The sequence below is a fragment of the Danaus plexippus genome (genome assembly GCF_018135715.1).
Source record: "Danaus plexippus chromosome 22 unlocalized genomic scaffold, MEX_DaPlex mxdp_27, whole genome shotgun sequence".
Lineage (NCBI taxonomy): Eukaryota > Metazoa > Arthropoda > Insecta > Lepidoptera > Nymphalidae > Danaus > Danaus plexippus.
In genome coordinates this window covers 973,853-992,909 of record NW_026869855.1, presented here as the reverse complement: position 1 = coordinate 992,909, position 19,057 = coordinate 973,853, and the positions used below count along the sequence as shown (strand labels likewise).

At 29.0% G+C, this 19,057-nt stretch overlaps 1 protein-coding gene across 2 annotated transcripts; it reads right to left on the bottom strand.

Annotated features, from left to right (window-relative positions):
- Positions 1-8,558: 8,558 nt before the first annotated feature.
- On the bottom strand, positions 8,559-16,321 carry LOC116773579 (uncharacterized). 2 transcript variants are annotated; one of them, XM_061528719.1, is made up of 6 exons: positions 16,126-16,321; positions 15,499-15,705; positions 13,370-13,529; positions 9,871-10,044; positions 9,441-9,607; positions 8,559-8,937 (listed from the first exon to the last, which is right to left on the bottom strand). In XM_061528719.1, the coding sequence occupies exons 2-6, from the start codon at positions 15,667-15,669 to the stop codon at positions 8,788-8,790; spliced, it is 822 nt and encodes a 273-aa protein (XP_061384703.1). In that variant the 5' UTR covers positions 15,670-15,705; positions 16,126-16,321; the 3' UTR covers positions 8,559-8,787. The 2 variants fall into 2 exon arrangements, with proteins under 2 accessions (XP_061384703.1, XP_061384704.1); XM_061528720.1 differs by having other exon boundaries at positions 15,499-15,693.
- Positions 16,322-19,057: the final 2,736 nt, after the last annotated feature.

Below are 19,057 nucleotides of genomic sequence, written 5' to 3'. Positions count from 1 at the left end.
TACAAAGTATTAAATGGAAAAAACAAAGCAAACAGATTATTACAATAAAAAGTGTAAATTTATATCAACTGTCACAGAAACATGGCGGCTCATAACGTTTTAAGAGCCAGTAAAATTCGAAATTATTCTTTTATGTCGTAATTACTCATCATTACAGATCGTAAAACATTAAATTTTTATATGGGACATGAAAAAAAAAATTAAAACATCCGATTAAAATTATATATAGGTCATGAATAAATGTGCTTGTGTAAGAGAGTTATTGTTTGTCTATTTTCGTTTGACTTCATTTGATTTCGTTAAAGGACTTAATACTATTGCGGGATTAATCATAAAAAAAAATTTCAAGCCGAGAACATATATGAAATGGAGTAAATTTGTAAATTATTTTAAAATTAATATACAATTGTTATTTTTTTTTATATAAATAATTATTTTTAAAGCAATAATTAAGTCGACACTTAACTTTTCCTTTTAAGCAAGCGAAATATTTTAATTAGGCTGTCCGAAATCAAGTCACGACCCGCTGGGAAAATTATTGACAGGTTTATGCATTGCGACACGATGATAAAATTAATTAATTTATTAAATATGTTATGAGAACCAAATAAACATATGATTGTTCTGAATTTATATATAATAAAGACATATCATTTAAAAAAATACATATTTTAATATAAATAAATTTTATGTACGGTATATATAAGGTGAATATTTTCTCATGAGTTTAATTATTCATTGTACTACATATATATATGTATATAGTTTTTTGTTATAATAAAAATTACGTTAAAAAACAGTAGTATATCGAGATTGCATACCGCCATCCCTAGTTATGGCCCGATGAATTTTTGACAACATAACAGCGTATGGCACACCGTGAAATTTGCAATTAAAGGTGTTACCTTTGTCAAGCTTTTTATGCTTCGCGTGTTATTATAAAATAACCAGACTTTAATGGAGTCCAGTGACCGATTTTTTGTATAAAAATATGTTTTTTACATATTTATATGAAATAATTTTTAATTAATGTAATGTCAGTAACACATAGTCTATGTATTTATTTGCGAATTAAACATCTATATCGTTGTCTCATCGTTTGTTTTGTTGATTTTTTTTTCTTGCAACACGTTCAGTAATTTCAAAGTATCTCACAATATTAACAGGGAGATAACTCGGTCAATTTGATGTTTTCAAATCTTTTAACATACATAAATAAGAACGTCTCACTGAAAAGTTCCTTTAAAATTAACTGAAATTTCCTTGCTAATGTAATTCCATGCATTAGACTGTTTCTTGTGCTTTTGACTACAATACGTGAGAGGATGTTTGGAGTGTTGCCAAACTAACAAGCGTATTTTGTACTTAATTCTACCAATTGCCTGTATAATTGGTTGCTATGAGAATTTAAATTGGCATTCTGCTAAGGTCCTGTTAAATAGGACAATTAGCATTTATTGCTTTGTTTAAATTAATAACTCCAAGATGTCAAGCTAAATTAATTAATTAAATAAATAAATAATACTCTAAGTCGATACTCCATAATTATTACCGCTTTTATAAGATATTTATATATAGTACAAACGAAAAAGGATATTTTTTTTCATTTGAATATTGAAATTTATCTTTTATTTATCTTATTTTATATCTCTGTGATAAAAAGAAAAGGTCTGAATACTATTATAATCGTGTTTTTAATTTCTGTCACTAATAAAACGTTTCAGACCTATATTTATCGTATTTTTTTTAAGTGAAAGATTTAATAAATAAATCATAGAATTTAGGAACACTTTTTTTAAATTTATTTGACAAAAAGTTTGAAGACTGAATGGTTTTTTTATTAACCTAATCAAGTAATATAGGTCTATTCTTTGTGTGGCTATTTGACATATATGTATATATATATGTTACAAGAAATAATAAAAATTAATTTATTGTACATATTAACTTTGTAGACACAATATAAATATAAAACCAAAAAGTAAATAACTTCAAAATAAAAAGAAATCAGAAAAATTTCTGCCATTAAGGGACCCGCAAGTACATCGATTTTAGTGACAAAGTACTTTGGAGAGATATTAATAACAGCTTTTGAGATCGTGAACATTCTTACATACATAAATATTTATTAGGGTCTTTTAGTGCGAGGCGACTACCGACCAAAAAGACTATGATTCGATATTTTTTAGGACTTTTATATTTTCATCTAAGTTTTGATGGTACGACTTATTATATTTAGTTTTTCCTTTTGTTTAAGACCGGGAGATCGGCTTGTCATTGTATACACCATCCAATTCGGCGTCATTGAAGTTGATAATGACGGTAGAAGATTATAAGGTTTAAAATGCATTGGATAAATCAAAAACTTTCTGACAGTATAAGGATTTACCCTACCTTCCATATCAGGATTGAAAGCCAGTATTAATAAAACCATCTTTCAGACGTTAGAGAGGTTCGCAAAAGCTCTATTGAGTACACTATCATTGAAGTCGTAGTCGTGGTTAGCTGACCCGTTGCATCATAATGCACCTTCATTGACATCTTCATCACTTGTACCACGTTATAATATACTTTGGATTCCAAAAAACTGTGGATATTTTAGAATTTTTGTTAAACCTATTTAGATTTAACTAAGTTTTATTTTGCTTAGTATTTTTTGGGTGGTTGGGCCTAGCTGTGGTCAAGTTACTACAGCTCGAAAATGGGCTGCCTCGAACGGGGAAGTACCACCCTCTCACAGAAGATCAGCGTGAAGTAGCCTTTAGTGGCTGCGTTTCAACCGATGGATGAGAGAGCCGGTTGTCCTTTCCCCGTTCTCACCTTTTCCTCAACAATCACAGTTGGCAACGCATCCGCAACAACTAAGTTGCGGATATCCATCGCGACGGTCACTACTCCCCATCAAGTTGGCTGTCTGCTCGTGTGCCTCCTTTCACATATTAAAAAAACTCTGTTTTCTGATATATTTACGGCAACTTTTCCTCAAATGTCAGAGATGCCAGAAAATGACAATGAAACTAAAAGGACAGTTTATAAATGACAAGCTATCTGTAAATGTTGTAGTAGTACCCAGCGGCAGGCAGGAAGCCTCGTTTCAGACTTGGGATGGGGATTTTGTTTAATTTCTACCAGATCTTACCAGATCCAGGTCCGCTCAGCTTAATGTTTTTGGTTATCCGTTTAATTAATTTTATTCTAAGAGTATTAATTTCAGTTCTAACGCAAGTAACTAAGATAAACATTTATTCACTCATTCCGCTCAAATCACTTCCTAGTCTCTTTTCAGTATATTGTGTATCATAAAAGTATAATATATTACATTAGACAAATAAGCTATTGAGAGAATTGTATTGTTTTGTGGACTATCCAAAAAATATATATATATAAAGTATGTATAAAAAAGAATAGATATTTAGAGGCTATGGCCTTGTGTTTGTTTTGAATATTGCAAATGTTATTTTAGACATAAACAAAATCAACAGACAATGATTTAATCATAGCTAGGTTAATTTCGTTCAATCTTATTAATGTTTTATATGTACTGTGTTAATAGTTTATTTTTATTGTAATATAGCAACAAGGATTATGTAGCAGATTATAAAAATTGGCCTTTATGCTAAACTTTGGAATTGTAAAAAAATACGTTGTCCTCTTTTACAACAATATTATGGTCACCATACAAAATGTTATACACAGGGGGAGTATAAAACGAAATAGCTTGAATTGGCTCGTCTATAGCTTGTAGTTTTCTGATCACATAGTCGAAGCCAATCTTATGGAGCTTATGTATTGTGGCTACACGAAAACAATTGCCTTGCCAATTTTCCAATTGGACAATTTTTACGTTCCCCATACTTAGTTACCTTAACAGACTTGGGCATTCACTTTTTAGGTTCAGTGTTTTAACTTGTCAGAAATTTATAAATTTAATTTTAAATATTATGAATGAATATCCTTGACATAAACGTCATTAAAAAAATTAATTTCAAATTTCATATTAAAGGTAGACATTAGGTTAAAGTCAAATAAGAAGTTGTTAATGAAAAATAACATTGTTCGTTTAGTATAAATTTATACAAAGTTGTTTATAATACATACTTAAAACTCCATCACACATGCACATACTGTATATAGATTGATATAACCTTATCAAAAGTCCTAGACCACATTACAAATACTTTCCCTGAAAAATGTTTCCTGGTAATAATTCCAAGAAATAATATTAACAGTGCGATTATCTATATAATGTCAAATAATAAAGCATACAATTTAAATAATATTGGTTGATACAAAGCATGTATGTTAAAAGTTTTCGCACTAAACAATTTCAGGCTGTTTGATATTTGAATAAGTTGAAAATTGGCATTATAATTTAGCAGTAAGAGCAAAAAAAACACAGTTTTGGAACCTACTTTTATATATATATATATATATATATATATATATATATATATATGTATATAACATAAACAACAATACCACATTATTAAGGGTGCTATCATAAGCTCGTTAGAGTATTACGATTGACAATTTAATCTACTAATTAAAGTCATATGATATAATATCTCATTAAGGTAACTGATTATCACGCTGAAGAATTTTATTAATCTATATAAAAAACGTTGCATCGATTTCTAAAGTTCATAGATGCGAGACACAGATTGAAGCTGGAATTCACACTATAATATAGTTTGTGAATATAGATAATATATACACGAGAAACGACACCCTACGGAGATTCAACTGAATCATTTGTGAGCCATGTTCAAGATATATAAAATTATTGAGTTCCGTAGAAGCAAGGAAAGATAATATTGTTAAGTTTCGTTTAAACAAGACTTAAATTACACTCTGCAATTTTAAGTTTTTTTTATTTTTATTTTTTTCTTTATATTCTATTCTAAATAAACATTTTTTTTAACTGTATCTTCTTTGCGTTTCTCGAAACATAAACTAAGTTTAATAGAGAACATGAATTATGTCAGAATAAAATTACTAAATATTTAAATACTTTTCTATATTAAATTTTAATGAAATTTCAATAATGTGTTTTATTTATTATATAATTAATATAACTAGGTATTTGCTTAATAGCTGCATTGTTAGATGTGTCAGCTTGAATGTTAAACTTATTACCTACAGTTTAATCGTTTCATTTAACAATGAAAAAAATAACACTCAGTTCTAAATTTGATTATACATTAAAGGAAATTAAAATAAAAGGGCACAAAAGGTAATCTATTTAAATCATAACATTTTGGTTTTAAAAATATTAAAAAAAAAAAACGGGATTGTCACACAGATCTTAGACAAGTTCTTATGTCATCTTTGACATTTTCTACGTAATTTAAATTCAAATCTAATGTTTGTATTAATTTTTAGAAACTGATTTCCGAACTACTTACGACGATTAACATTACTTTAACATATTAATAAATTTATTTATTGTTCATTGCCAATAATGAACAAAAGTTGGATTTGTCGTTAAAAGCAATCTGTACCGGTAAACCACAAATAATAATAGTTGTAGAAAACAATATGGCGGTATACGACGAGGAAGTTATAGAATATCCGGTTTCTGTAACAATATTCAAAAATAGAAGGTTTAACGTTGCTATATTTACTCATCAATATAAATTGATATGAAACTTATACAATTAATATATTATTAATGTTACAGAATTTTTTAAACTATTTGAATTTTTCTATTTTTGAAGTTTTCTTTTTATAAATTTTTTACTGAAGTTTCTATTCTTTTTTTTTATAAAACTCGTATTCTAAACATCGTCTGCAAGATGTTGTCATTTGTCAGTAATCCCGCCTTTTGTGTGTCACTACTGTATTTCGTAAATAATTCAGATTTATAATAAAAATGTTTTATATTTAATAAATTTCAATGTCAACTGATGTTATTCGCTGTTTAATATTTAATTTATATAATTTAATGTTAAAACATCCAGATACACTAATGACAAATGTCATTAGCTTATAAATTTGAATGACGCGCCTCTCATAAATCATTACATACATTTTAAGTGCTCAAATAATGTTTATTCTAGTCATGGACGAAAAACAACGTGACTTATGTAACAAAGAGCATGAAATTAAGGTACATATATTTTTTTAGTACATTTAATGTAAATCTTTGTAATCTATTTATCATTAACCTTAAACCTGTCTGCTTCGATACATAATACGTAACTTTTGTTTTGATGGAATTATAATTGCTATTGGGATGATTTTTCTTCGAAAGCCTTTTATATCATTGTCCAAATTACACACTGTTATATATTTTAATTTAATTTTAAATGATTTATTTATGTTAATAGTTGAACGTATATTTCATATTAAATCAAAAGCTAATTCTAAAATAATCCCTAATTTGTCTTTAGGTATATCAGGCGATACGTTACCAGAATTCTAGACCACAGAGACAATCTGACGTCATATTATACGCACCATAAATCCTAGCTCAGCCTCATCACTAATTATCGAGATTTGACTTAGATTGAATTATGCTTTAATTGCTTCTGCATTCGATTATGAATTTAATCGGATTATTTTATTGAATTCTAATAAGTTCTTAATGGATTCCGTACACGCTGTCGGAATTATTGGTAATCCTTATAAACACGTAACGTTATAAAGGAAAACGTTTTTGGAAATGACTGAATGGAGAGATTGAAATTACTCCGAGCAATAATTTACTGCGGATCAATTAATGTACAATCCTTTATTTTTATCTCAAATTATAGTCTTTTTTATTTCTTTTGTTCTCAAAAATTATGGATTTTTTTTTCTTTTACTAAATTTTATGAAAACTAAATTTAAAGACTGTAGGGTATGTTGTTTTTTTAATGATTATTTTTTATCTATGTGTGTGTCGTTGAATTAAAGAAAAAAATTAAGTAATTCGGTCGTATGTACGTCAGGACAGAAACAATATATATTTTAGCGTAACGTTCCAACACATTTTAATGCGAGTGATTCTGGGTGATGAAACTAGTATGTTGATATTCCACGGTACCAACAAAATAAAAGACAGCCCTATTAGGTTCGTTTCAAATTTGGTTAAGTAGAGAGAGGAGCTTGGACGGTGGAGGTGAGCGTTTAACGCTCGTTAGATAGGGGCCCCTTAAACCTACACCTGGGTGGCAAGTAACAGGCACTGTTGAAGCTCCTGTCCCTGCAACGCGATGGACCCGGCATCCGCACGGCGAGTCCATGGAATGCTGAGAGGTATCGTCTCTAATAAAATTTATGTTTTAAAAAGCGGTTTTCATATTTTAAAAATAGGGAAAACTATTTTTGAATTTTATATGGTTAATTACATTAAAAGTCATTCAAATACGATAATTTTATACCCAGGAGATAAGATTAGAACAAAAACAAAGAGAATTGCAAAACCTATAAAGTATCATATTACTTACTATTATTACTTAATATGAATATAACTATTTGATGCGAAAACTTAAGATGAATACGAAGATTTTTGTTAAAAAACGTATTGTTGTTGACAATAACTTGCCTTTTATTGAACTGAATTACTACATCTATACATAAAAGAAAGTCGTGTCAGTTCCACTATTTAGTTATGAGTCAAGAATGACTGTACCGATTTGGTTGAAAATTAGTTGGGAGGTAGTTTAAAACGAGAGGACTGACATGAGCTTCTTTTCATCCCGTTCAACTGATGTGTGACGTGATACAGTTAACGTAAAAAGTCAAAGAGGCAAGTCGCTATGAAACAGGATATAACAAAGACGCATTCTTGTGGGTCTTTTTGAAGTTTTTTTTATCTACAGTTTGCTTTGACAGATCGACAACAGTTACCGGTGTCTGTGTTGCCCGACTTAAGTCTTTTTGAAGTTCACACGGACGATGTTGTGGGCAGAAACTAGTATTATACCAAAACGATTTTCTTTCTTTGACTCAATTTGTTTTCGACAGAATGGAATCCATAAGTAGAGTCATTCTAGTTACAGCTGGGATGCAAAATGCTTTCTCGAGTCAAATGACCAAGTGTCATAAGATTGATGGACACCCATTCCCAGTGACGAACGAGCCGCTTCCGTGATTAATTGTATCCGAATAATTGATTAGCAATGATTTGATAACAAATCATCATTTATCGAAGTCACGTGTGACTTATGTGCATCAAATGACTTGAATATTATGTAACACTTATGTACTAAATGTGGTTTTAATGTTTTCATTCTTCTATGAAGCTCTCTATACCATTACTTGTCAGTGTTATTCAAATCTTTATAATGTATAAACAAGTGAATGCTTGTCGTTTTCAGTGTTGTTTACAAATGTTATAATTTCTTTGAAAAAAGATATATGTATATATATGTTAAATAAATGAATTAAACTCTTATGATGAGTTAATTTGTTTTTTATATGATAAAAGAGTTCCATTAAATTTCGTGGAATCGTTCACAACGTTCAGGCTGTTTTAAATGTATTTTTCTTGTATTACAATAAAAACAATATTTCTGTATTTAATATTTAATGTTTCATACTATAACTATACTATATTATAAACAGTACATAATTAGCGCTGACAATATTTTTATTGTATAATGGAATTTTTGTCTAGCTTTTTATAATAATTACATTATATATAAATAAAATTAAATTAATATTTGAAATTCTACAGAATTAAATATTTTATTTATAGTATGAATTAATTTTATTTCTATACTAATATTAAGCAATACTTATATATCATGATCACCTTGAACAACAATCAAACATCATAATGTTCAAAATATGCTCCTATCATCAATCATCATCATCATCATCATTTGGCTGTTGTATGTTGAACCGTGATGACGGCTGCATCTGAAGTTCCTGGGGCTCAACTACCGTTGGTATCCTGTACGCCATGAGAGCGGCGCCGTAATTACCTAGACCGGTGTCCCAGAAAACTATCTGAATAATATAACAAAGGAATAGATTAGAGGCGTTTTTTTTTTTTTAATATTGGTTATTTATTTTAAAGATTATTAAAAAAATAACATTAACATTTTAAACAATTAAAAAATTAAGGTATTTTGAAATTTGACAAATCAATACTTTTTAAATCTTTTTCTATAGGGCTCTGTCTGTTTTATTGATAGTCTGTGTTTATACGTCTTAAAATAATATATTATGAATCTATTTAGTAGAACATTTTAATGTGAATAAAATACATGGGATTATATTGTTTAAAAAATATTAAAGATCAAAGTAATCTTTTTGATCGCAAATTAAAAAAAACATCACTTATTTGGAAATCGTTCAAAAATACAAACAGTGTGTGTTTTAATATGATGAAGGTGCAAAGTTTTATTAAAACCGACAGTTTTTAAACGAATGACTAACATATGTACATCCTTATAGCCATACAAACAGACGTTCCATTTATAATATTATTATAATTATTTACATCTCACCTCGTCGTTTATGATGTATCTTATGTAATATAATTCGTTGAACTTCTCAAAGCTTAGTTCTTCAGCGATCTGCTGGCCTCTACCCGTCGTGAAGATGCCAGATATAGCGGGAACGTTGGCACTTTCACTCAACCCTATCGCAGCCTTTAACATTTCCTTTGCTATACCTTATTGATATAACGAAAAAGTCAGAAACAAGTAATTATGTAAAGTACTACGTATGAGGTTATAAAAAAATATTAAAGTTGTTGGCATTGTGGACTATAGTACTATTGCATAGACTAAATGAAGGAGTTAGAATTAATAATAGATATGTAGATGAGAATGATGATGATGATGATGATGAGAATGTGGATAACGGCAATGACAATGATGATTTTAATTATAATGATGCTGATGATAATGACGATATTATTTCATTGTGACTTACCCCTATGCCGATATCTAGCTTTCAATGCCAGCACGTATATCTTAAGGTAACGCTTCACATCAAGTTTCTCAAACAAATTAGCACCCTTCTCAATTTCTCTATAAAACGTAATCACTTGCGTATATTGAGGGCTGTGTGTTATTTTAACGTGGCTAAATGTACGGGAGTATGCGCCTGAAATGTAAAGAAAATAACGATTCTATAAAATAATACATGAGCGTATATATAATATACTATGCGAATATAAACAAAAGCATTTAAACAAATACAGAGTTAGACCTCGGGAACAATGATACCTTAAATTAAAAGCTACCTTCCATTTATTCGTCTTGATGTATCAACAACTTTGCCTAACACAGATCCACCCTACTTTGAATCACATTTACGTAGGAATAGTGTGGTCCAAGTTAAGAGATTGTTTGAAATCCTTGCCATAAATATAAAGCCTTATCTATAAGGACATTATAATAATTGTTTTTATTGCTTTCATTATTTTTAATGCTCTACTAATTTCTCAAATATTTTTTTTTATACGTGTTCTTTCTTTGGTATTGAAAATATTACAAATCAATACATATTATAAAACAAAGCCCCTCGCCGCGTCTATCTGTTCGCGATAGACAGAAAAACGACTGCGCCGATTATCAAACGGTTATCACCACTCGATAGCGTGATTTTCGAGGAAGGTTTAAGTATATAATTTGTAAAGTTTTTGTTTTTATTTGTGTGTATATTAACGATATTTGTTGAAGATGTCGGAAAAAATAAGCCATCTGGGAGATTTTTACGAAAACGCCGCCTAAGTCTTTGAGACAGCAAAATAAAGTATGGTGGAATTGTGTATTTTATATAGGTCTACAGAAAAGTTTACGTTGGAATATGTCTATCTCTTAAGGATAACATACTATATCCATTTTACAAATTTTAAAAATTGGCATTCCTAAAGCCTTTATTGGAAAGTTATTTATATAAATACGGTATTAAGTTTTATCAACATAAATTACTTAGTTTTCAATCAAGCCTACATCACTATCTGTAAATAACTTTTTAAATACTTCAAATCGGGTGTACTTTTGAAAGTTATCATAGTATAAGTTTAATAATTGGTTCCTAGTACAATATAAATACCAATAATAATAATAATAATTTTACGTGAATTGAAGACTTTGTACACTTAAATGTTATTCAGCGAATGGAGTACAGACGACGAAGTAGTACACAAGAGATTTTGTTTCAATAAAATATATACGAAATACATAAGAATATTTTAAATAAGCATTACACATTAATTCGTGAAGATTTTTCAATAAGTGCACTGACACTTAATGCCAATCAATGACATATCTATCGTACTATTGAATTTGAAATAATTAATCGATATCTAACGATTGCTAAAACGCAAACACTCATAACTTGCACTGTACAATATCTATAGCTGAATTTGAATTTCTTTTACGAATGCAGTAAGAATTTAGGCTCAAAGCAGCCAACAAATCCGACCTTAAGATTACGATCGACGATACAGGAAAATCGAGTTTTATATGAATCGATTCGATTGTTACGAAGATAGTATTGTTTGAAATTTATGCGATCGTAAATATATGAGAGAATTGAGAGTACACTTTTAAAAAAATATTCTGATATATAGAGTAAAAGTCATTAATTAGCAATATATGCAAATAAATAAATCGAAAATACAACAAAATTTTTCGATCTTATTTAAAATATCACATAATTTCCAAAGCTTTTATGATTAAGACTAGTTCAAATTAGGAAAATCCTTCATCAATTTGATTATTTCCTTGTTTTATTGTCTCATTAGAACTAGTAATTTATTTATTCCAAAATTGTTTACCTGCAACTGTAATTGCACTTAAAATGAAAATTTAAATGTACAGAAAATATACAACAAAAAAAAATTATATTATTAAATGATAATTAATCATATTTTGAAAGTCGGAAAAACAGTTTTAAAATAAGACTAACTTTATAAATAAAATTAAAGTTTTCCTTTATAGTTTAATTTTCAAATTGAATTTAAGGACAAATTTAATGAAAGTATTTCTAAAAGCTTCCAAGTTGAAACAGCTCAAAGGTGTAAAAGCGCTACTTGCTAGTATTTTATTTAGTTTGGTTTATTTTAAACATTGAGTAGTTAGAATAAATAAATCCCTTACGTAAAGACTGTTATGTGATGTTCTGAAATAATTAAGAATAAGAAAAAATCCATTCAGACACATTTAAATAAAAATTTTCGGACTATTCTTCGGGTGTGAGGATGATAATTTAATTTTAAGGTCATTCTTATAATTAAAAATTAGGAATGATAATGAAGAAGCTCATGTATTTAAGCACACGTGTAAATTTCAATCGCCTTCCTGGATATAAAAGACGCAATTTATTAAAATCGGTAATTAAAATAATCTCAGAAGACGTGGACGATGTGTGAGAATACGTATCCGACATCAATACCGTATCAATTATATAATATTATTGGATTTTTAATTTCGGATTAAACTAAACGTATATTGTAACGAAAGTATAATATTACGGAACCTAAACTAAGATCTTTTAACTGTTAAAGTTATTGCAACCGATAAATAATCAGTTAATTTTATCTTTAAGCCGGCAAACAGTAAGTATTTGCACATAATTTTCGTTTTATATTGGAAAAGAGATCAGCATCCAATGATGAAGGCAAAAAAGTTGTTTGCATTAGGGAAAAATTCTGATGACAATGTTCGATCAAAAATTTTAAAACAAGTTTTAAAAAACTGTCGCATCAATTTTTGACAAACCCAATCAAACGCTTTAAAATGTCCCATTAACTATATATAGGAAAATTAAGCTTTCATTTCGTCATATAAAAGACCAAAAGTATATTGTAAAATTGTGAAAAACTTTGAGAGGTAAACGCCCCCGGCCCCACTCTGTAATAATTTAGAAGCCATAGATTTTGTCCTAAGATATATATAGATTTTGCAACTTAATTTATTCAAGTAGTTTGTTAAAACTTATGAAGATGCAAAAATAATAAGAAATATGTATATATCGTTAATCGATTAATCGATTACATCTGGATAAATATAGGTATGCAACCAAACAAGTTTGCTCAACCGGAAATCGAGTCTGAGAACCTTTGTATCCGTATAGGCCGGCGATTTGCTGATGCCCCGAAATATATTACAGAATTTAAGATAGAATTATTTATTTATAAATCAATAAACTGAATAAAATATAACATTTTTAATACGATGGAAAAAGTCTTTAAAATAATTTTCTTGATTAACCTCGAAGCTAAGAGAAAATAAGTTATAGGGGCTTATAGTCGTACATCAAAAACTAAAACACATACACACATACATTCCAAATTTAAAACTAGAGTAAACATTCACATATATTTCAAATATCTAATTCAGTATTTAACCTAAAGTATTGAAGAGATTCTTCAGTGAAATTCGGTTGTAGAAAATATGTCCATAATATTAACCATACTAACTTTTCTCCTGTATCCTCATGATCAGAACTCCAACCAGTTTATTTGTTCCCTCTTTGACCGCTGCTATGGACATTTTGTCTTTCATCCAGATCCTAACATTGTGGACGAATTCATCAGTCGCCTCTTTCTCGTTGGATATCTTCACGGATCTGTAGGTTATCTGTAGTTATACAAACAAAAACCTTTTAAAACATTCCTTTCTTTATGAAAAAACATAAGGATATATTCATCTCAAACATGTAGATTCAATATTAAGTGTGCTTTTCGAGAATTCATGCATTTTGTTTAAGATAATTTTTTTGGTATGAAGTACCTACTCGTCTGTGCAAATACTCCCCTGATCAATTTTATACTTTACGCATAATGTATTCGTTTATAATATCTTGATATGAGAAACTACATTAAGAAGTTGTAACAATAAAATTATTAAAATTTCCATCACGTTTAACAAAGAACTGCTAAATCTCAAACTACCCTCGACGTAATTAAGTCCGTTAACTAGCCTCAACTTGTTTATAGTTATCCCGGGATCAAAACATCCTCTATTATTAAGCTGTACTTTGACACAATAAATACTAAAATGTATTAGAAACTTCAAGTTTTTCTCTATATTACTAAATTATTAAGATTTTTTTAATATTTGTCACTACAATGTTGAAATTCAAGGTCAAATTTTGATTTAAGTGCCCATCTAGTGACAAGCTTTGAAAAGTTATGTCATGAAAGTCGTTAGTTTTAACGAAACCGAATTTAAGAAACGCAAATATGACGACAAAAAAATTAACACAGCGTTATTATGTTTAACAAAGATTCCAAGCAACGAATAATGTAACTAGGTCAGTTATACACGAACCAGTTAAAAGTTTGGCTATTAGAGAATTATAACACTTTCAGAATGAAAGTTTGGAACATGATAATCGATCGGAGCGAGTCTTGTATAGCAACCTTTAGCTCTCATAATTATAGTGAATTTTATAACGAAAAAACATGGCACTAAATGCTATTCATTTTATCATTAGAATTTCTCGATATTACATTTTTTATTTCCGAACTTGTATCCCGTTCAATGAATAAATGAAACTATATAATTCACTTCAAACAAATTTCCAATTCGTTTAAAAAAAAATGTTTTTTATAAACCGTTTACATCCGCAATTCTGCTTACAATGAAAGACCCTTTAATTCACAAAAGACAGGCGAGGTAAATTTAGAATCTATTTCATAAGATATTCTCTCAAATTAATTTAATTAATGAATAAAGAGATTTAGGAGAGGATTTAAAGGAGTGTTCGGTTATCGGGTTTATTAAATTTTTTTTTAGAGAACTCCCAAATGCCCCCAGCACTAAATTAAATCGTTTTATTTAAATGGGATTCTTTCTGAATTACACTAAAACAAAATTGGAAATTCATTTTAAAAATATATTAAAAATACCATTGTACTTAATTGAGTCGATAAAAATTGTATTAATATGCGTTTTATGAATTTGATTTGCTCATTGTTTTATGTTTGAATTTAAGAATTTAGTAGTGTTGACTTGAGATGAAGCCTCTCAGAATTCCATGGATTCACCGTGCGGGTGACGGGTCCATCGCGTTTTAGTTACAATTGAAATAATGTAGGGTTTATATTTTCGAAAGAAACTGCAATAGATATCTCCGTTTCGTTATGGAGGTGAAATATATATATAATCAGTTTGCCTCCTCGAGTTAGCGCACGATGACTCAGTTGGCAAAGCAGCTGGAACGTTATATTCCGTAGGTTCCGGCTTCTAAACAAGCTCGTGTCATGATTTTTTTATTTCATTAGAATTTGAATAAAAAAATTAAATCAAACAGCGATTTCAGAAAAATAATAACAGACGTATACGTACGTTTTATGTCAACAAAAAAAAACCTAACAATTTTTTTCGTTGATAAAGTAACAAATTGCATTAATTTTAAGGTTCTTTCACACTTACATATATCTTAATTTAAAGCATTTATATGTCTGAATGTTTTAAAACATAAGCATTAGTTATACTAATGAAATTATTTGAAGGCTCTTCATTTTTTTGTTTTATTTACGCGCTTATTATATCTACACGCAGAACGGTATTAAGAACTTTGACACTTAGTTCTCTATCGTACCTCTTCTGATAAGAAATGGTTTTTCAATAATCTGACAGCATCCTCGTAGCTCCTGTCTTGCAGATCTTCAAACCTGATGCCGCAGGGCACACGTCCCCAGATAGATGGCGCCTTGATGCGTTCTTCTAGCATTTTCATTTTTGCCACCTCAGCTTCCGCATTTCTCGCCATATTAGTTTAAAATGACCGACTGGACTATAACAAAAACTGCATGTAACATGTTAATAAAAGTGTTAGAAATGTTGCATAAAAATTATTTATTTAAGAGAATCTATAATAATAAATTTAATTAAATCTCTTAATTCATATTTAAATTCCTTTTCATGCATGATAAGGTTGATATTTAATTTAAATCCATATTACGAACAATTTTACTAATAGTATTTTAAAATACATTGTAAAAATTCTGTGTTAAAAAAACCGTAAAAACCTGTCAAGACAAAAGGTCTTCACGTATAAATAATGGGTAGGCATACATATAACGCACTAAAATATTCTACTATATAATTAAATATAGATTTAATTATGTACATCTAAAATAATTGCTTGAACAACAAAGTAATTGGAACCCGGGAAACATTAATGCTATCTCAAAACGAAATTGTACACAAATAGTCAAATAGGTACCCTAAGTTTTATGTCTTTGATCTTATTTGATCCGATGTCTTCTCATCTTCAAACTATAATCTCGAATTAATTAAACTTTGTCCTAAATTGAAACATTAAATCAATACACAAACTTCACAGAATAGATTTAACTTTGCCCTCTATATTTGTTATGAAAACGATTTTATTATAACAAAATTTGTAAACGATAAAAAAAATTGACGTCAAAACGCAGATTATATAATGACATTGATTTTTATTTTACGGAATTAAAGCTAAAAGGAGGTTACTATACTATAAGTTCTTTGTTAATCGAGTGACTTAATGAAATTATGCACTATATTTTTCATAACTCATACATTTAATTCGACTAATATGCCTTCTAGAACGTACTGTTATAGCTATTTTATCTGTACATTTATATTACTAACCAACCTGTAGTTGGGTTTTCAAGTTAGGGGTAAATTAGTTGTCCTCTTTGATTTGAATCAGCTCTATATTTAAGTTGGTTGATATCATAAGATGTTACTTTAGATAAACTTTCAAATATATTACGTGATGTTATAAGTTATTACACATACGATTCATTGATACTATACTATTATTGTGTCTTAACCATTTATATAGAAATGAAACTAATATTTTTGGGATATAAAATACTACGCGTGCTTTATTAATATGCTTTTTTTTTGTAAAAAACTACACACTGCCAACGCTTCGGTTACTTTTCAGCGTCGGGCAGACGAGATGTGCCCGTGAACACGGTTGCTGAAAAGTAGTATATCCGAAAAATATTAGTTTCATTTAAATGAATAAAACTCGAGGTAGTCTTAGATCTCATTAAACATTTACATATATTTAATTCCTTCAATAGTTTTTATTAATTATAATTGATTTTTTTCATTTTTCTTACCTTTATTATTTGTTATTTAGAACACTTATTAAATAAATTATAGATAAACAATAATAATTAATAGTCCCACAACGATATTTAACTATTACAGGTATGGACGTTGAAGCCAATATTGTAGGTTATATTCTGTGGAGCAAAAATAAGGCTGTGTGGCATTTTTTGTCTGTACACTGGGTGGTACGGAATTATTGGAAACGACTAATAAAAATTGTGGAGGCTTTGCTGAATTTCTTTCTTAAAAAAAATATTCTTATAATATATTATAAGGGTGCAATACCATTTTTTATTTCAAATCCTATATAGAACAAATATTTTGATAATATTCTCAATATGTATGTATATTTACGAAAAATTTATTAAAAAAAAAAGTTTACGATGTTTAGGAGTTGCTGTTACTTTTAGGATATCCCAAATGATACTGAATTCTCAATATATCCATCAGATAATCAAATCGCCAGAACAGATGGGGACTTGTTTTTCATCACCAAAGCATTAACGTAGGATATTGAACGAGAGACACCAAACGATGTGTATCTAGTGTGGAGATGACGATTACTTCAAAACATCTTTTGTTGAGTGTAGTGTAGTGTGTATTTAATACATAATGGAATAGAGGGTAGATAGAAAAGGTGTGGAATATAAAGCGTTGCTCTTTCAATATCAACAGCAGAATCTGAAAACCGTTGCTTCTAATACGTTGTCGTTTTCTGTTTTTGAGTTATTATTGTGGTTTAAGGTAATTTGGAACTGTTTATTGCAAACTCAGCATGTCTTTCTTAGGAATGTAATTAAGCTTTGATTTACTTGTATTGGAACTGTTTGAAAAATTTACATTTATAAATATCCTCGCAAAAATATATATGCAATACTTACTTCATTCCTTTAGTAGGACGGTAAAAAATGAATCAATACATTATGTTGGTAGCGTAACTGGAAAGTTTCTTTGTACTAACACACGGAAAAATCAAGAATGTTTGAACCGTGTTGTTTGTGGTTCCGTATAAGGAATGATAATTCAAGCTCTTTTAATAGTATGTTTGTTAATATGTTACAAATTACTCTTAATTTTATAAATTCATTAAGAAGGTCACTCACAAGATAATGTACTGTACTGTACTATACTGATATTATCAATAAGTTTGTTTGTTATTATTGATGTGCGTATTAACGTGGTGTTACAGACTATAGATGTCGCTACCGGTTTGTCACACTATGATTTTAACACACTTTCCTCTTTGAGTCTTATTCCGAGATCCTAGTGGACGAAATTGCTGGCAAAAATTAGTATTTCTATAAAGTTCATTGTATATGATAAGTTATGATTATAAAAAAATATAAAGTATATTAGTAAAAAATACAGCGGAACTCCAATAATAAAAGTCGATGCATTCAAGGCGGCGCGTTCATAGATAACAATGCTTTACAGGCAGCGGGTTCATGATATCCAATAAAATAGTTTAAATGATTATCAAATCTATTGATCTTATATTTAAGATTCAGAATTCTTAATAGCTCTTTCATAACTTGATTTGCTGTTTACATAGATTTTTTAACGTATTTTCATTATCTCTGGTTACCTTACATTGGGTTAGCTTTAAGATTATTTGAATCTAAACTTAATTGAATATTTTCCAATAATTTTAAACACACAATACTGCAAATTACCTTAAATTAATTCCCGTTTTAATATTAATATAACTCCAATTAGTTGCGACTTCGTTTTAATAAACATATACTTTACTATAAATTTCTTTTATTGATTGAGTTTAGAACCGATTATTTAATATCTCCGTGTTGTCATTTAATTTCGTTCGTCTTTGTATTTTCCGGGTTTGATTTATGAAGAACCTTAATGAAGATTTCCTTTGATTTATCGCTTCTAGTTTATCATGTTTAAATATATCTTAGCAATAATTAATCGAATTTCACGTTGCCTTTAAAGTATGTTATATATTAAACAAGCAACCCACCCCGGCTTAGCACGCTCGACAACAATTTAAATATTACTTGAAGGAAATGCGGCTTATTGCAAATTTTGTT